We start from the raw sequence: 18,381 nt of genomic DNA on the forward strand, positions 1-18,381 counted from the left end.
TAATTAGGTTGTTCGTACCTGAATAATTTACTATACGGAATGAATCCACATATCGTATGAGCCCATAGTCTTATAGCACCACACTTTTAATAGTTTATCGGCAATTTGCCTGCTAGGTAATAACCTGATTTCATCACCGGCCATAAAGCCTGCTAGACCTTTAAGTCCGATGTCATTTCACTGGCATTACGTCTGTTAGGTTTGAAACTCGAATATATATTATAATGCATAACTTATATCATCGATCACTAACAGTTACCTCATCGAAGTTCACATTTAATCACTTTAGTACCAAGCCACCTTCGGCTACCACAACGGACTAAATATAATAATTGTATACACATCATGGTTTCCTTTAGATATTCAATAATCACAATCGTGATATCTCCACCAGCACATATACGGCATAGTTTATTCATTGTAACACTCATTTAGTGCATCAAATTTCCAAATCCAGTTCAACTTAGGCATAATAGCCATAATCGGCTTATAGCCTTAAATCATTACATATTCGGCACATTAACTAAATAAAATTACATTCCCTTTACCATATTAATTTAACTCTTAGGCATATAAAAAGGAATCAAGCTTAAACACTTAAGAACTTACCTTGAATGTTTCTGAACGATTACAACGGCTATTCGATTAGTTTCTCTTTTCCCCTTATCCGAATTTGCCCCTCTATGCTCTTGAGCTTAAATTCAACAATTTAAAACTTAGTCATTATTCGACTATTCAAGCATCACTTTCAGAATATAATATATATATATTCGACTTTCACACATACGGATCATAATAAGCTTATAAGAAATCAATAAGCAACTCATTAACAAATTTTTGTCAATGTTTACCACATAATCATAATTTCACTGCAAGCTGTCTTCCTGAGCAACAGTCACTAATTCATTTATAACTGGAGCTACGAAACTCCAAATCAATTTCCATTAATTTTCCCTGAAAATAGACTCATATATCTTCTATCCATAAAATTTTCAGAATTTTTAGTTTGGCCAATCAATACCAGGTTTTTCTTAAAGTTTCCATTCTTAAAGTTTCGCTGTTTGACTAATCTGACCACTCTTCACTACGAATCAAATTTCTCATTGTACAGAATTCAAAATATGTTCTCATTTATTTCATTTGAAACTAGACTCATTAAGGAGTCTAAGCATATAAATTTCATCTTATGACCATTTTTGTACAATTTATAATGATTTTATAAAAACAGAACAGAGGATCTAGAAGTCATTCTGACCCTGTCACGCATCACTTCAAATATCTCATTATCGGCAATTCCTTTGCTTACACGGTTTCTTTTATAAGAAACTAGACTCATTAAGCTTTAATTTCATAATTTATTCAGCTTTTAACTCATCTCCTATAATTTATGGTGATTTTCTAAAGTCACGTTACTGCTGCTGTCCCAAGCAGATTTATTACCAAATCACTCCTTCACACAAACCTTGCATGCATGTTATTTAAACATGTATATCACCAATCAATCATCACATATCTATGATTTTACTTAAGCATAATCTCCATTTCATCATTTTAAATTCATGATCAAATGCTCACAACACAACCAAAAACCAAAATATGCTTCATGAGTTAAGGTAGAATCAAGAAGAACCCATGAACATCAAAATAGAAGCAAAGTACCATGAACTTACCTTGAATTTTTCTTCCCCAAGTGACCGAATATTCAAGAGATCTCCCCCTCTTGCTCTCCTATTTTCGGCTATGAAGAACCAAGAATGAACAAAATTTTGTTCTTTCTATCCTTTTTTTGTTATTCTTATTCCCCAACATTTTATGACACATAAATGATATATTAATTTGTGCCATAACTAAGCCATAACTTCAATAAAAAAATTTACACAAAAGCTTATCATGCCCATCATCCATTATAGCTATTATAATGCTAAAATGCATATTTTATCTAATACCCATCACCTTGGCCGGCCACTACATGTAAAAATGGGGGGTTTGACATGCAAATCCTCCTATTTTGCACTACAAATTATTTGGCCACTACAATTTAGCCTATAGCATTTTCAGAAATTTTCATATAAGTCCTATTTCATAATTTTACTCTCAAATGACAAAATCAAAGCATGAAATTTTCACACATGCACTTTCACATATAATAAACATAGAATATAACATTTAATTATTTTTGTGACTCTGTTTTGTGATCCTAAAACCACTTTTCGACTAGAGCCAAATTAGGGTTGTCACAATCCCTTTCCAATTTTTCAATGACATTTTAACAATTTTTTCAGTGTCATTGAGAAATAAATTTGATAATTTTTTATTCTGAATCTCAAACTCCAAACTCTAAACCTTGAATCTCAGACTTCGAATTTGGAACCCTAAATATCAAACTCCGAACACAAAATTTTAAATCCCGAATCTCAAACTCGAATCTTGAATCATAAACCCTGAACTTAGAGTTCGATGTTTAAGGCTTAAGGTTTAGAGTTCAAGATTCAGTATTCAAAGTTTTGGGTATAGGCTTCTATGTTCGGGGTTTAGGGTTCAAAATAAAAAAAAATCAAAATTATGTGTTAATTACATGAAAAAAATTGTTAAAATATGATTGAATAATTGAAAAGGGACCATAGAAGATATACTATAAGGTCCATAAAATATTTTTTCCAAATATAAGCGCCAAATTGAGACTTAAAAGCCTCAAATATCAAATTGAAAAAAATCTAGATATTAAAATAAATATTGAAATCAAACTTAAATACGAAAAAAAATAACTTAAATATAAATCATAATTAATATAAAATTTAAAAGTATTAATGTCCAATATAAATATTACAAATTGCATACACTGCAGCTTTTATTACTTTCTATTTAGATGGCAGATAAAAGAATAAAGAAAATATTAAATAATTAAATAAAGACTGTTCATTGTACCATTCGTCAACCAAAAATCAGAAAAAAAATAACATAAACAAAATTAATTCCTTAATTAAAAAAAAAAGAAAAAGAAAAAGAAAGGAAGAAACGAGTTGAATCATTGAGTGTATTTGATCCAAGAAAAAAGAATAATTATTTATTTGGTTTCGATGTAGTCCCGCAAAAAACCAAAAAAAAAAAAAGGGAAAGGAAAACGCAAAAAATACAATCATTTTTTATATTTTTTTTTCATTTAGAATTTGTTGTTTTTGGAGGCAATCAAATTGGATGAATTGCTGCAGATGATGATTTGTTGTTGCTCTCAGAATCTGAGAGATGCGTTTCAAGCTTGTCTTCGTGATTATGATAAGCTTCTTTATGTTGCCGTCATCCTCATTTACATCCAAGTAATTTACTAACCCTAATTAGCACTTTTAGGGTTTCTTTTTTTTTTAATCTTTGATGGGTTTCTTTTATTTATCTTTTTATAATCTTCGATGGGTTTCTTTTTTTTTTTTAATAAATATTGGTTGATTTTTTTTTCTATTGATCAGATTGGGTGTGCCATAACCGGATCCCTCGGCGCATTGTACAACGGTGTGTTATTGGCCAATTTAGGCATCGCCTTGTTTGCTTTGGTTGCCATCGAGAGTGGTAGTCAAAGCTTGGGCCGAGCTTATGCCGTTTTACTCTTTTGCGCCATTTTGCTTGACATTTCATGGTTTATCCTCTTTTCCCATGATATTTGGAACATCTCGAAAGAGACCGACGGCGGCGAAGAAGGGGAGAGCCGTGGAATGTTGTTTATTTTCTCGGTCAGGTTAACACTTGCAATGGAGATGGTGGGGTTTTTCGTGAGATTATGGTCATCTCTTCTATGGATTCAAATATATAGACTTGGGGTTTCAAATGTAGGCAATCCTTCTGATCTAAGAGACCCTGATTTTGATTTGAGGAATGGTTTTCTAAGCCCTTCAACCCCTTCCAATCCCTTACTTAGACAGTGCTCTCATAATGAATCTGATGATGCTTTAGGAGGTGCCATTTATGATCCTGCTTATTACTATTCTCTCTTTGAAGATCGTCAGCAATGTAATCGAAATTCTTTTACGGTATATTATTAATGTAACCCTTTCTTTGTTTATTCGTTGATTTTTGCCTATCAGTTTTAAGTTTTCACTTTCTCTTCTTTGGCAGGGTCATAATAATGGTATTGGTGAAAGTGGATCTGCTTCAGGTGCCGAAACTTCTCTGCTAAAGCCATCACCTGTTAGGACTCATCTGGGTATTGATGTAACCATCTTTCTGTTCGTTTCCTCGGATATTTCTATGACATTGTCACGCGTTAGAACTATACTATACTCTTTTTTCTAGCTATAGGTCCAGTACATTTGATTGTTAGTATGAGTCCTTTTTCTGTGAGGACTATTTAGTTTTTACGTCCTTTCTTGTCAACCAAGGGACTTAAAGTTGAAGATTGACTTTCTATTTGGTGAATCCTTATATAGAGAAGTTTTCTACTTATTTGGGTGGGATTGGTGAAAGTTATTGATGTTACCTCTCTTGATTGTCAGCTTGAAAAAGGAACTAGATTTTGTCTACCACAACAATGTAAAAGAAATTTTACAGATTCTGTCATATATCTGATAGGATTTCATTGATTTTTGCCATCTATTCCATACCTGAGGAATGTTTAGAGTGTTAGTATAATAGTATTAGTCTGGTGATGCTGGTGAGTTTGCCTCACCAATCACAATTCCTCTAAGCACACAGTTTCTTTTATCCCCCTTGTATGATGACCTTTGTTAAGAACTTTTAGTGGCTTTTTTTTTTTTTGGGGGGGGGGGCGGGGAGGGCAGGGCATTTGTAAGGATGGGAAGGGGAAGGTGTTGTTCGAGATTTGAACCCTACACCTGATGTCAACCGGAACTTGGAACCAATGCAAGACCTTTGCCACTACAGCAAGGACTCAGTTGACTTAGTGGCTTGTTTAATCCCTTTAGTTTATTTCTATTATGCATCAAGAGAAACCAAAACGTAAATAAATAAAAATCCACTGCTTGGAACCTATCACTAATATTTCTCCATTCCATTCACGACTGATACGCACACACACACTCTAGTTAAATTATGCAGCTCTAACTGTTAAATGAGTAATGATCTGTTAAGTTTGGAATGTAGTGAGTTACATGCTTGGATTTTGCACTGCTGTTGCTGCTTTTCTTGTCTGTTTTTCATGGATTTGGCTGTTTGCGGTGCCCTGTCCCATGATCTTTTTAATTTGTTCTCTATGTGGTCCTTAAAGCTTTTTCATCATCAACTTGAATATGAAAGCTGTTAATTATGCATCAATAGCATGCTTCATCTTTGAATAGCATACTTCATGTGGGTTTTGTATGCCCATTGTTGGTTTCCTAATTACTATTCTGTTAAATCATGTACCTTTACCTGCCGAACTCAACCATTGCAGGAGGAGAATGATACAAAGTTGCCTCAAACTGTTTGAATCCGGGCATTATATCTGCGAAAAACTGAGCTTATCACCATCACTCACATGAACAAGTTGTTTCGAGGCATCTTAAATTTTTCCGGCAGGGCAGGAATGGGGTTTGTACAGGTTCCTACTTTGTCATTCTTTTCGCAGGATATAGCTGAAGGTCTTTCGAGTTAGAAAAAAAAGGCGAATGGTGTGTTTAAATCCTGTAAGAAACAGAGTTAAAAAAGGTTTTTTTTTTTTGTTGAGAAATGTAGTGAATTTGTCATGTTATAGATAGGTTGGTTTCTTAGCACAAAAAGGTATAGAGTTGTTTGTAGGATTGTGATGTCTTTTGAACTTGCTTCTTTCTTTCTTCTCTCTCTCTCTCTGTTCTTCTTCCCTTTTTTTTTTTGGCACATTTGGCTTTTGTTGCCTGCTCTGCTGCTGCTTTAGGCAAATTTTGTTAAACATTCTTGAAGAGCCCAGATTTAGGGTATTATATAATAGTTGGTTCATATTCTTTACAAACCAAAAACCCATTGCAAAAACAATATGCAAAATATATGTGGCCAAAATTTAATGTTACATCGTTTTATATTTTTATATTTACTTTTTTTTTTAAAAAAAGAAAAATATATTTGGATTTTTTTAGTGAGAAAATACTAAAAGAAAAAGCCTCCAAATTTTATGGAGTTCTTTTAATAAGGTTTATATATATTACATCCAAACAAATATTTATCATTTGCTTTGTACATAAATTAAGGGCCAATTTGAGCTTAAGTTATTAGAATATAAGTTAAAATTTAAGGGAGAAAAAAATACAAAAAAGTAAATTTGAACTTAAAATGGGCTATTTGATTTGGGCCTTAAGCTTAATGGACTCGATATAATTGGATATAAACTTAACAATTATTCAATTACAATGCTCTACAGTGTGTATATATTTTCATTTTTGGTTAACATTTGACACACCGAGTGTGTCGATGTCATCTTTTATATATATATATTATATATTATGATGTATTATCACGAAAATCCTTTCCAATTTTCACTTGCATTATGCATCTTTTCGCCAGATGCATTATTTATTTAGTACCAAACTTTTTATGCCAACACTTGTGTTCCAAAACTATTCGAGTTCGATTGAACAAAAATTATGTATCTGGCTCGTATTTTACTTGACTCGACTTGACTGCTACTTGTTCTGGTTGTTACTAGCTACTAGCTAACAGTTAAGTAACTACTGATTTTTGGCTGAATACACCATAGAAATGCTCCAATCCTATGTTCCTTCCAACTCTTTATTTTTCTTTTTAAGTATCCATATTTGGCATCCATATCCCAACACGGATAAAGGGACATAATAATCCAAAGACCGTCTAAACATATACAAATACTTGAAACAAATTGAACATATCCATATCTAAACACCGAGAAAACATAGCCCCATGTCCTATTTAACCCCATGCTATTACTTGTTTTGCAGTTACTGCCTGCTTGCCAGTTGCTACCCTTCACCCTTTTTCACTCTACTCAAGAACCCTAACCCTACAATTACAACATTCTATTGTTCAAGGTGACTTTGAACCTCGTATTGCTGAAAAATAAAATCAATAATATGGCAACGAGATCATTTAGACAGCAAATGATCAAAGAGAAACCATAGGTCATTCAAATTAATGCCATCTCTTACCATTCATATTCTTTTATGCAGAAATTCAAAGAAGTATTGAGGACCAGTTAATTTTCACCATAGTCAGTTCAGCTCAACCTAACAAATATAACCGTACCTCACTTCATCTATGTGATTTTAATGTGAAGCATACTTCCCTACGAAAAAAATTTTCAGGAGGCTACCTCAGATTTCAGATATCGCTTGAAAATCTTCTCTACTAGCTCAAAAAGGCCACATTCTACTTCGCTTCATAACTAGGATCAAATTGATACGTGTTCTAATGATAGATTTGTTATGAAGTCAACAGCCTCTAACCATGTCTGAATCTTCTATCTGGGTTCCTCAAAGTTCATCATGTTCCTGAGGTTGCTCTTTGTTCAACAAATCTAGTTTATGTTGCAGCTCCTATCAAAGTTAAGATTAATCAAACTGTTTAGATTATGGTAGAGTATTACATCACTGAATCCATTACCGAATATATGTATTACCTTCAGCTTATCTTCCAGGCAGACAGCTGGAGTGGCCAATAAAGCAACGTATCTGCCATAACAAACTAATTGTTAGGAGGACATGTGCATACATGCATGGATGCACAACACACACATAAAAGAGGAGAGACTTACTCGCAACGGCTTGGTTCATCAACATCGGTGAGCTCATTTTTCAAACCGCATCTTAATTTCACCTAAAAGGAAGAACACGTGTAAAGAATTCTAGAACAACTACATAAATTAGATAATCAACTTCACAATTCACTCTTGTTCTACTTTTACGTACAACTACTTGTGTAATAGTCCATAATAAAATATGTGGACATGAGTTCATCAAGTAACAACAAATCAGAACATGACAAACCATGTAATGTAACAGTACCTTCATACTTCGATCTGGACCATTCCAGCACTTATCACCATTTGAAAATACCATCATCTTGTATGCGTCCTCAAATTTATCCCAACGCCTAGAATCCCCCCCCCCAAAAAAAAAAGAGTAAATTAAGTGACATGAAACTTTTAAAATTCTGTTGAAATAAACTATAAAGGGAAAAAAAAATCCTACACGCCGTCATCCATGCACACAGGGACAAGCACAAATACATGATAGCTTATAAAACCTATATTACTTGTTGGGGTGAGTGTTAAAAACAAGTACATGTTTGACTTAGGTAGTTTCATTTAATTTTCTGAGTTTTTTCATATATTTGGAGAGTTGGAGCTCAATAATCATGTTTTCATATATTAGTAGGCCAAGGGAACTGCAAGGCAAATGCAATAAACATCTACCAATAGGATAACTAAACAAACAAGAATTCATTCTCCATACACTAGTGGGGAAAATGTTATACTCCATAAACAAGATTAAGAAGATAACGGCATGTGTTTATTTATGAATTAATTAATTTTTTAAAATTCATAAATATATCTATTAGAACACTTGCCACCTTTTAAACCTGTTTATGGAGTTCAAAATGTAAGAATTTTCCTTATATCAATTACAGAACAAAATAAATGCAATAAACCTACCCTAAAGGGGTTGTCATGTGGCCCTCCTCCTGAGAAGCTTGTTTGTATGGGCAAACTTTGTAAACATACCTGAAGCCAAAAGTCCCAGTCAAAAAAGGTGAAAATAAATTGGAAATTGTTACAGCAATAATTTTGTTTGGCAATCTATATAATTGAGTATATGGTAACTGAACAAAGTACTACAACAAGGAGTTCGTAACTTGTTCTGCTTGATCTCAAAACAACGATCATAGAATGCATAGAACTCCTTCTCCAGTCCTGTAATATTAAACACAAATTCAGTTTATAGAAGTGAAAGCAATACGATTCATTTTCACCACTTAGACACTGAAAAGTTCACTACATACCAAAATCATGTTTTAGCTTTTGTGTCAAACTTGATATCCTTGACTGTATTTTAGATAACTTGGCACTGGATTCATCATATTCCTTACGTACATGAGCCGCATCTGACAAGTCAAACATAAAAGGTTGCCCATTTCCATATGCTCATTTAAATTTTAAGTGGTAAATAGTGGGAGTTCAGCATGTACCTGATATATTTACTGGAGTTTTGAATATATTAACAGCATCTAGAACGTTCTTAACTGTCTTTTGTATCTTCTCAAACCAAGATGGATCACTTGAGGGACTTGTTTCTAACAACATATTTAACAGTAAGCTCAGTGATCGCAGTAGCCACCTTAAATGAAATATTGACCAGAAAAGAATTGCAAACCTGGCAAGTAAGGTTCATCATCTAAGTCATCTTTGTACGAAGTTGTATCATCATGATTCTCCTCTTCATAACTCTCATCTGGTTCATCTTCTACATCATCATCTATATCATCTTCATATTTTGCAGTGTCCTCATCACTATCAGAAGCATAGTTGTCGTATTCTTCTTCATCATGTTCATCCTTGGGCGTTTCTTCATGGATGTCATCAGTATCAGCTTTTGTTCCCCCTTTATTCTCAGTACCTTCTCCAGTCCAACGGGAAGCAACAAGGCGACCTAACTCTTCCCTCGACAGTCCTTCTGTAGTTTCAGATGTGTCACTCTCCTGCAGACACCAGAGGGGAATTATGTAGACAAACAAAAAAGTACCTCAGAAACTTGTCAAGTTCATGCATGCCCAAACTTACACGAAATTTCTTTTGCTGCTTCTTATTCTAAAAAATACACCCTGTTTTAATAAATGTACTCAAGTAAAGGCCTTAAGAGAAAACTATAGTTCACAATTCATGTACATTGAAAACCAAAGGTAGAATACTACCAACGGTTTTTTTCATCCTTTCACTCTCAGACCCTTTCTTTTATACTCTAGAACAGAAAATTAAAAAAGCTGCTACTTGATATGAAGGAATAAAGAATCTATAAAATAACCAAACATATTAGCTGTTATACTGGATCAGAAATTAACCTGCCTCTAGCCCTCTACTTCAACTCTACCATAGAGACAATTAAAAGAAACAAATTACAATGCAGGATAACATCTTAATAATTAAAACTGAAACGCCAGCTTAACCTGTTTCAGTACACCGTCTTTTGTAATCTACTTTAACATTTTTACCTTCCTTTTTACTTTGTGAGCCATTTCTGAGACCTTTAATCTCTTGTAATATAATTATTGTTAAATTTATTCTATACTGCAACCATGATCCTTGGTAAGATAGACCAGCTATTCAATCAATTTTTCCAACAACAAGCTTCGATTTCTTATTTTCAAAAAGCAACTTAAGAGGGTTTATCCTCCAAACCCAATCTCATACCCATCGTTTTATTGAACTATAGCCTAATATCATATAAGCTTTTTGACGAACAAGAAAACCTAGGGAGTAGAGTAAATTACTGCTTTCTTGTCTTCATCAGGTGATACTTTACTACCAGCATCTTGATCAATTTCAGTTGAAACAGTGGAATCATCATTGTGTCTGTGTGAAGCAGACTCGTGCTTATTTTTCACCGCATGCTACAAAACAACATAAGATTATGTCATTGTGGAAGTATAACCATGTGAAAGAAATGCACCATTATACTGTTTTAGCATACGTCCTCTTCCTTATTAAAAGGAACTGCTTCAGTTTCGGAAGAATCACTTGTTTCAACTTTGCTTGTTGGTTCGCCTTCATTCTCATCTACTTTGGGGTCCTGCCAAAGGTTGATAATGACAAAGGCAATGAAAAAACAAACAGAAGAAATAAGATGTGCACTCATGTAAATACACTTCAAGAGAAAATTAAAAAACAACCAATCCAACCTCATTTACAAAAGAATCCTCAATGTTACCAAATTTATCATCATCATCAGTATTTTCTTTGGGTTTGTCTTCACTGTTCGCTTCTTGCTCAACTTTTTCATTTTCCACCTTCCCTTCCTCCTCAGCTTTCTCATTTTCTCTTAAAGCTTCCTCTGCTTTTTGTTTCTCATTTTCTTCCTTCTCTTTTTGCAACCTTTCTTTCTCCTCTGCCTTCTCTATCTGTTCTTTACGTTCTAAACAAGGTAAACAAATAAATTATGTTGCAATAAGCTCAAATATTAACAGGTATAAGATCAAGAAAAACATAGGCACAGTTTGTGGACACTTAGGTGAATTTTGAGCAGCACATGAATGAAAATTTGATAATTTGAACCCTCAACAGACATACAATTTAAGTGCTATTTAAAAACCAAAAATTATATTGTAATAATGTTTGATATACAATTAAGTTCTGTACAAATATTAAATTGGTTTCATGAAAAAAGTGATACAGAGTTTCTATATAGATGGTCATTACAATGGTTTGAAAAAGAAAGAATTGAAGATATTTTTATTAGTTCAAAACTATCATGTTGTCAGACTATAGAAAAATTTGACAGCTTCTAACTACTTCACATTTTCAATACCTTTTAACTTAAATTATTCAATTATTCAGTACCCTTGAAATTTCATTTTAATGCATTATACATATTAAGAGTAAGGGTAGAATATTTTGAGTTGATTAGGATTTGGAGCAATTTATAAATGCACATTATAAAACTATATCCGCTTGTATCAAGGACACATAATATTCAAGATTTAGTATTGTCATAACATTTGCTATACACACATCCTTGATATCTTTTGCTTAACGGATAGATGAGAAATACAATGAAACAGCCAATGAGTTTTGGGAACAAAATCTTGTTTCGGGTAAGCACATGTCATGCCACATGTGAAACTACTTACCTTCTTCATATAACATTTTACCGTCACTGGTCATGACCATACTCACATTATAGACAACCTCAAGAGAAAAATAAACACAACACTTCAACAAACAAATGCAACCCAAATCAGACTAAGTATAATATTGTCGCATCACATCCACAATGATAACACAACGAGTATGAAGGAATCTTCAGAAGTAAGTGTTACCTTTAAGCTCTTCAACAATGCCCTTCAGCAATTTCTCCTCGTTTTGAAGCTTTGTTAGTTCTGCTTCATCTTTAGCTATTGCTATCTTAGCCTGTTCGATTTCCTTAGTTCTCAATGTAACCCCCTCCTTATAAGTATTGATTTTTTTCACCAGCCTATCTCTAGCCACTTTACCAGCCTCCCAACATGTATTGGGACACTTCACTCTACCATCATACTCATCACTCCCATCACAACAATCTGGAAGATATATATACAATCAATGAAAAGTAACTCAAATTGAGGCATATAGAAAAACATCACCCATTTCCACTAATGCAGTTAACTTACCGCAGATCCCATCATTGACTCTGGAAGAAAACAAGAACAGTGAAACATGTCCAGCATTTCTGCAGTAGAATTTTGCAGTAGGGCAAGCGGATGTACCTATGAGAAAGCAAATAAAGGTTAATAAGAAGAAGATAGCCCATAAAACATTAAACCCATTAAAACAAAGGTGAACCCAAAGGGGAAGGAACATAAAAAAAAAAAAAAACCAGGTTCATCGGTGCCATCAGGACAATCGCAGAAATCATCATTGAGCTGAGATTTGGTGAATTTCTTGGATCCGTCTTTGCATTTAATGCTATCTGATGATGATTTGTAGTAATCCTCATCTGGGTATCGTTCATGACAGCAATTATTAGTATAAATAAGTAAAAGAAAATGAGAATTAGTACTGGAAATTCATTGAAAACATCATTAAAGAAAGATTGTTAAAGACCTTGAGGAGAAATTCCAAGAAAAGTGTGTTTGGGAGCTGAAGAAGATGATGATCTAATAAATGAAGCTATGCAAAACAAAAGGAGAATGAAAATGGAATATGATCTCATCTTGTTTAGTGATCCAATGCAAAAATGTTGTCAAATCTATCACAAAACCAATCAGGGAAGCGCCACTGGTCGTCGTTTACAATTTCCTACTGGTTCTGCTGCTTTGGGATTTTGCCGAGGGCTTAAAATTAAAGGAGTTTTCCCACTTCAAAACAGCGTCGTTCAGTCCATTAAATCAGATGTTATCTACCTTGGAAATGATTTAAAATCTAATACAATTCCAATTTCTTGATTAAAAAAATGTTTCCAATTTGAAATTAATCCGATAATTTAATTATGTTAAATTAAGTATAATTTTGGTACAAGTCAAAATATTTTGTACCTATTTGACAATTGGCTGATAGCTGATAGTTGATAGTTAATAATTGATTGTCCTATTAATTGATTTGATTAATTGATTTTTTTAATTGTTTATTTAACGGTGAACTATAAAAATAGTCACTTAAACTCATTTGGACTGACACGTATGACTGTTGTTAGGAAGATAATAGAATTTAACGATAGAGTGACTATTGTGTAACAAAACGATAATATAAGTGACTAAAACATAACATTTCAAACATAAATAACTAAAATATAATTTAAGTCAAACAAAAGCGACTATTTTTATAATTTACCCTTTATTTAAAAGTATTTGGTTAAAGTTAGTTGATAGCTGAAAGCTGATATCTGTAAAATGACAATATATAATAATTTATTAATATGCTTAATATAATTTATTATTTTGATAATTTTATTTAATATTACAATTTTGCTGTAATAATAAATTTCAACATTAATAATAATTTTAATTTTTAATTAATATTTCTAATATTTTATTAAAAATGGCTTATACTAATATTCTTAATAATAAATTTATAACTTATAAATATTAAGTAATTAATGTTTTATAATATCATATGTGAATATTTTAGTAATATTAATATAAATATCGGTATAATTTGTTTAACTTCATTCTAATTTCAATGTAATTCATCCACTCTCGTACTTAAATTTAAGTTTTAATTAGACACTATTTATAATTAAGTTTATATAAGATAAATTTTAGCTATCAAATAACAAATTGACTTATTAATATTACTAAAATTTTCACATATAATAAAAATAAAGTTATTAAATATTAAGTTAAAAATAATATTTTTTGTCGACGGAGTTTTAACTCGATTGGTATGGACATTGTTACTAACAGGGGCGAAGCCAGAAAATTTTTTTAGGGGGGCGGATGAAATTTTAATTTTTTATAATTTATATTTTTATAATTTGTAAATGATTAAATTGAATTTTTATAATTTTAGGGGGGCCAAAGTGTAATTTTACCTTTATTAATTTAAATTTTTTTTAAAATTTCAAGGGCTTAAAAATGAAATTTTCCATTTTAGGGGGGGCCGGGGCCCATGCCAGCCCCCTAGCTACGCCCCTGGTTACTAATACAGAAGGACGTGGGTTTGAGTGCGTTGAAGCACATTATCCTCCTATTTGAAGATTGCGAGGCACTATGAGTAGTTTTAGACACTGTATCAAAAATAGTAGATATGATTAGAACCTATAATGATATTGTTTAATATCTATATTTAAAAATAATATAGGTAGACTCGATAGGATTTGATTTAGCCATTTACAAATATAAATTAATTTAGACAAAAATTTAAGCTCATATTTCGGTCAAGTCGAATCATGCTTAAGCAAATATAAAGTATGTTGATATCATATATAGAGTTTAGGGTTTTAGGACAATGCTTTGATGATATTTTGTAACAAAATATAATTTATGTTGTGTTTGTTTTAATGAAAACATAATTTCAAAAATAACGTATCAAACATCATAAAATATTTTACTCATAATAATCTAAAATGCATTTTTTTCTCCAAAAATCAATTTATTTTTTATCTAAAATGCATTTTTTTCTCCAAAAATCAATTTATTTTTTAAAAACAATTTATTCAAAGAAAAAATTAGTTAAAAAAAAGCACAACCTAATATTATTCAAATTATTTATCATATTTTAAATAATTTTTAATTTAAACATTCTATGTCACTCCTAGTATATTTTTAATAAGGAATAAAAATGGATAGTGAACTATGGGATATAATAGATATCTGGGACACGCTTGATCTTTAACGCTGAATTATGGGGTATTCTTGACGAATTAGCTCTCATTCAAAACATGCACTATGATAATGTGTTGATATAAACAAATAACTTGAAGATGATTAAGGTCATTCAAGATTTCTATTTGTCAAGTTCGAACTCTACCCTTATTAGACGTATTCATCACTTGCTGCTGAACGTAGGTTTGTAGGGTAGGGTATGCAACATTTTTCTAGAGACTGCAATACAATTGTTGATTGCTTGGCCAATACGGCTTATGATTTAAAACAAGGACTGAAGATTTTTTAGGAACAACTCAGCTCATAGAATTGTTACGTAGTTAAAGTATTTTGTTTGTTTTACTTTACCAAAATAAAAAACACAACAATTAAATTATAAATATGTATTCAAAGTATCAATAACTTAAATCTCACAGGTTAAAAATAAAATTTAGAAGAATTATTTCATTTTCTGACATATTATATCCATGTTTCCTAGAAATATTTATAATTTGGTCCACGTGTTACAAATCATTCTCAACTTGTAGCTAGCAATTAATGCTCGAGCTAATCGATAGTATAATGATACTTTAAGGATTTAATTTGAATTTTTTAAAGTTTTGAACCAAATTTAAATATTGAATCATAAATTGACTACGTACGATGCAATTAACCCATAAATAATTACAAAGTGAAAAGAAAATATCTATAAGTGTAAACCAAAACCTTCGAAGTAGAAGATAGAAGAGTGAGAGCAGCCAGCAAAAGAGAAACATGGAGGGAATACGGTGTAGCAGCGTTTTAAGCTGTTACTACTCTTCTAAAACCCATTTCAAATTACGCCATCAAGCGTTGGAACATTGCTTTTTGAGCTTGCCGCCACCGCCGCCTCGGCACCCTGCAAGCCGCCCCAAAGTTCGAATTTCACTCCCTTCCATGGCGCTTCAGGTCCAAGACCAACAATCTTTTCATAAATCCAAAGAAATGCTCCCAAAAATAGACAAAAGTGGCCGCTTTTGCAGTCCCAGAGCCGCCCGGGAGCTTGCTTTGTACGCTTTCCTTCTCTTTATTTTTTTCTAGCTTCTTTATATTATTTTTTTTCAAATTTCATTGAAATTGAGATTTGGTGTTTGTTTGAGCAGATTAATAGTTTATGCCTCGTGTTTGCAAGGGTCGGACCCTATTAGGCTGTTTGAGAAGCGAATTAATGCAGCCAGAGGTATGTATTATATAGGATACCGCCAGTTCTTAAAGGTTTCCTTTGGTAGTTTGGAATTCAAAGTTAGTGTAAATTGTGTGATCAAATACATGGAAATACAAGTATTATGAATTTAAATTTATGAATTTCTTATATTGGATGCTTATTTAGGGATGAGTTTGAAATACATAGATGTTTGTGAATTGAGAAATTATGGCATCTTATCTCTAGCTGAAATTAGTAGTGTATCAAGGATCCACTTGAATTGAATTTAAAATTCTATTTTGAGTACCCAAGTTTAAGTCTCACCGTGCATATTTGTGCATGTGTGGGTTTCAGTCCTTATTGTTTTTGGTTCTTTGTCCATCTGTGCGTTGTAATGATTTGATTCTGCTTTGTAGTTGCTCGGACATGGACTTGTGTATGTTAACTAATTTATGCATAGAATGTGTAGTTTATTGTCACTCTTACAAGTTCATCATTTGGAACTTAGCATAACTTCGCTTTAGCATATTTAACACTTTTTGTCTTTGTTTGTATTCAAAGAACCTGGCTATGAATTTGACAAGGCTTCGTTATTGCAATACAACCACATGAGCTTCGGAGGGCCTCCGGTCACTACACATTCTGTTGAAGAAGCAGATGAGCTTTTACGCAGCAATGAGCAGGATTCCGCCATTGGTAATTAACCACCAAATGTGTTATATCTATGTTTTTATAGGTCCTTATGCTTTTTCTTTATGCGAAATGGCAAAATAAGCCATCACTCTCACTTAAGTCTGTACTCTTTTGGTTGCAACCGGTTAATCACTCTAGCTATTATTTTGATTCACTTAAGCTGAATTTCAATGGATAGTGTTGATATGGCTAACCACCTGGTTTAACTGACAATTTTGCAATTGTATTGCAGAGGCAGAAGTTCTTTCGGCTCCTCCAAAGTTGGTGTACAGCAAGCTTCTTTTGAGGTAAACCATAGACCTCTAATTATTCAATGCATTATCTTGTATTCTTCTGATAAAAAAAAATCGAGTTAGGATCCCAGTTCTTCGAAAACTATACTCGACAGAGTAATAAAGTATTGGTGCTGGTTATTTGTGTCTGCGTGCCTGCTCATGGTTGCACAAGTTCAAGAGAGACTGTGCTTTCTAGTTGACCTCTTGTTCCTTTGGTGTAGTTTCACAAGGAAGCTTTTGGTTGCAACTGTGGACAAATGGGACAATCATGTTCTTGCTATTGATAAAGTTGTGCCATCAAATTGGAAGGTATGCTTACGCAGATGCTGCTTCAATTGTTGATATGTAGGCTTTTGGCATGTAAATTCAATGTTTTAAAATGTCCTGTAACTCCCCTCGCCCTTTAAATATCCATCGATCTTAAATCCATACATATTCATTCCTTACAGAATGAGCCAGCTGGTAGGATTTTGGAGCTTAGTATTCTTCACTTAGCAATGTCAGAGATAACCGTTCTCGGAACCCGGCACCCAATCGTCATTAACGAGGTATCTCTCCTTTTCATTCCCCCATTTCCTGATTACTACTTAGGCATTAGATTTCATGCTTAAAAACATCCACTGCATGTTCTTCGAAGGCTGTTGATCTTGCGAAACGATTCTGTGATGGGGCGGCTCCACGAATAATCAACGGGTGCCTACGGACTTTTGTGAAGGATCTTGCCGGGACCAGCACGGCTCAGACCTCAAACTCAAAACTGGAAGTGCCACTTCAAGTATGAAAGTTAGTTCATTTAAGGCTATTTCTTGTTTTTTATAGATCTCTGGGTTGCCACATCACAATGGTTTAGTCTCTGAGTAATGTAATCTTCAGCTCATTTGAGTGCTTATAAAGGACTGAGTTATAGCATAGAAAGATGCAGAGAATTAAAAAAACAGATAAATTGTGGCAACGATCAAAATATTTGACAGCTGAAGAATTTTGTATATGATTATGCTGTAGTTAGAATCTTTACATGTAAAACATAAAATGTTATGAAATATCATTCTTAAAAATGTTACTCAGAATTATTTATTATTTATTTTTTTAGTCCTTTGAACTCAGTAGTGAGAACCATAATTTACAAAATTGAAATCTTATGTTATAAAATTAGACAATGTGATCTAACTTTTGAATTGATGTTAAAATGAATAAATGTGTATATATATATATATATAAGTTGCAAGACTTCTTGAAAAAGGTTCAGGTTCAAGACAATTTTTGTTCGGGTCATTCAAGTTTGAGGTTTGACTTTTTGGATCAAGTCATTAC

At 32.8% G+C, this 18,381-nt stretch overlaps 3 protein-coding genes across 4 annotated transcripts; 2 read left to right on the forward strand and 1 right to left on the reverse strand.

The window, feature by feature from the left end:
* The first annotated feature begins 2,850 nt into the window (after nt 1–2,850).
* LOC121204856 (uncharacterized) lies at nt 2,851–5,911 on the forward strand. 2 transcript variants are annotated; one of them, XM_041075552.1, is made up of 4 exons: nt 2,851–3,314; nt 3,462–4,019; nt 4,105–4,200; nt 5,378–5,911. In XM_041075552.1, exons 1-4 carry the CDS (start codon nt 3,210–3,212, stop codon nt 5,411–5,413), a joined length of 795 nt encoding a protein of 264 aa, XP_040931486.1. In that variant the 5' UTR covers nt 2,851–3,209; the 3' UTR covers nt 5,414–5,911. The 2 variants fall into 2 exon arrangements, with proteins under 2 accessions (XP_040931486.1, XP_040931487.1); XM_041075553.1 differs by having other exon boundaries at nt 2,934–3,314; nt 4,105–4,192.
* Nucleotides 5,912–7,029: 1,118 nt separating this feature from the next.
* On the reverse strand, nt 7,030–12,994 carry LOC121204857 (glucosidase 2 subunit beta). Its single transcript, XM_041075554.1, has 16 exons — nt 12,722–12,994; nt 12,495–12,614; nt 12,289–12,384; nt 11,959–12,198; nt 10,822–11,054; nt 10,614–10,712; nt 10,414–10,533; nt 9,300–9,624; nt 9,115–9,219; nt 8,929–9,030; nt 8,782–8,839; nt 8,582–8,650; nt 7,932–8,019; nt 7,682–7,743; nt 7,547–7,598; nt 7,030–7,463 (listed from the first exon to the last, which is right to left on the reverse strand). Exons 1-16 carry the CDS (start codon nt 12,828–12,830, stop codon nt 7,401–7,403), a joined length of 1,941 nt encoding a protein of 646 aa, XP_040931488.1. The 5' UTR covers nt 12,831–12,994; the 3' UTR covers nt 7,030–7,400.
* Nucleotides 12,995–15,607: 2,613 nt separating this feature from the next.
* LOC121204858 (uncharacterized) lies at nt 15,608–18,137 on the forward strand. Its single transcript, XM_041075555.1, has 7 exons — nt 15,608–15,968; nt 16,062–16,138; nt 16,664–16,798; nt 17,028–17,082; nt 17,292–17,379; nt 17,520–17,618; nt 17,708–18,137. The coding sequence occupies exons 1-7, from the start codon at nt 15,694–15,696 to the stop codon at nt 17,849–17,851; spliced, it is 873 nt and encodes a 290-aa protein (XP_040931489.1). The 5' UTR covers nt 15,608–15,693; the 3' UTR covers nt 17,852–18,137.
* The last annotated feature ends 244 nt before the right edge of the window (nt 18,138–18,381 follow it).

The sequence above is a fragment of the Gossypium hirsutum genome, chromosome A08 (genome assembly GCF_007990345.1).
Source record: "Gossypium hirsutum isolate 1008001.06 chromosome A08, Gossypium_hirsutum_v2.1, whole genome shotgun sequence".
NCBI lineage: Eukaryota > Viridiplantae > Streptophyta > Magnoliopsida > Malvales > Malvaceae > Gossypium > Gossypium hirsutum.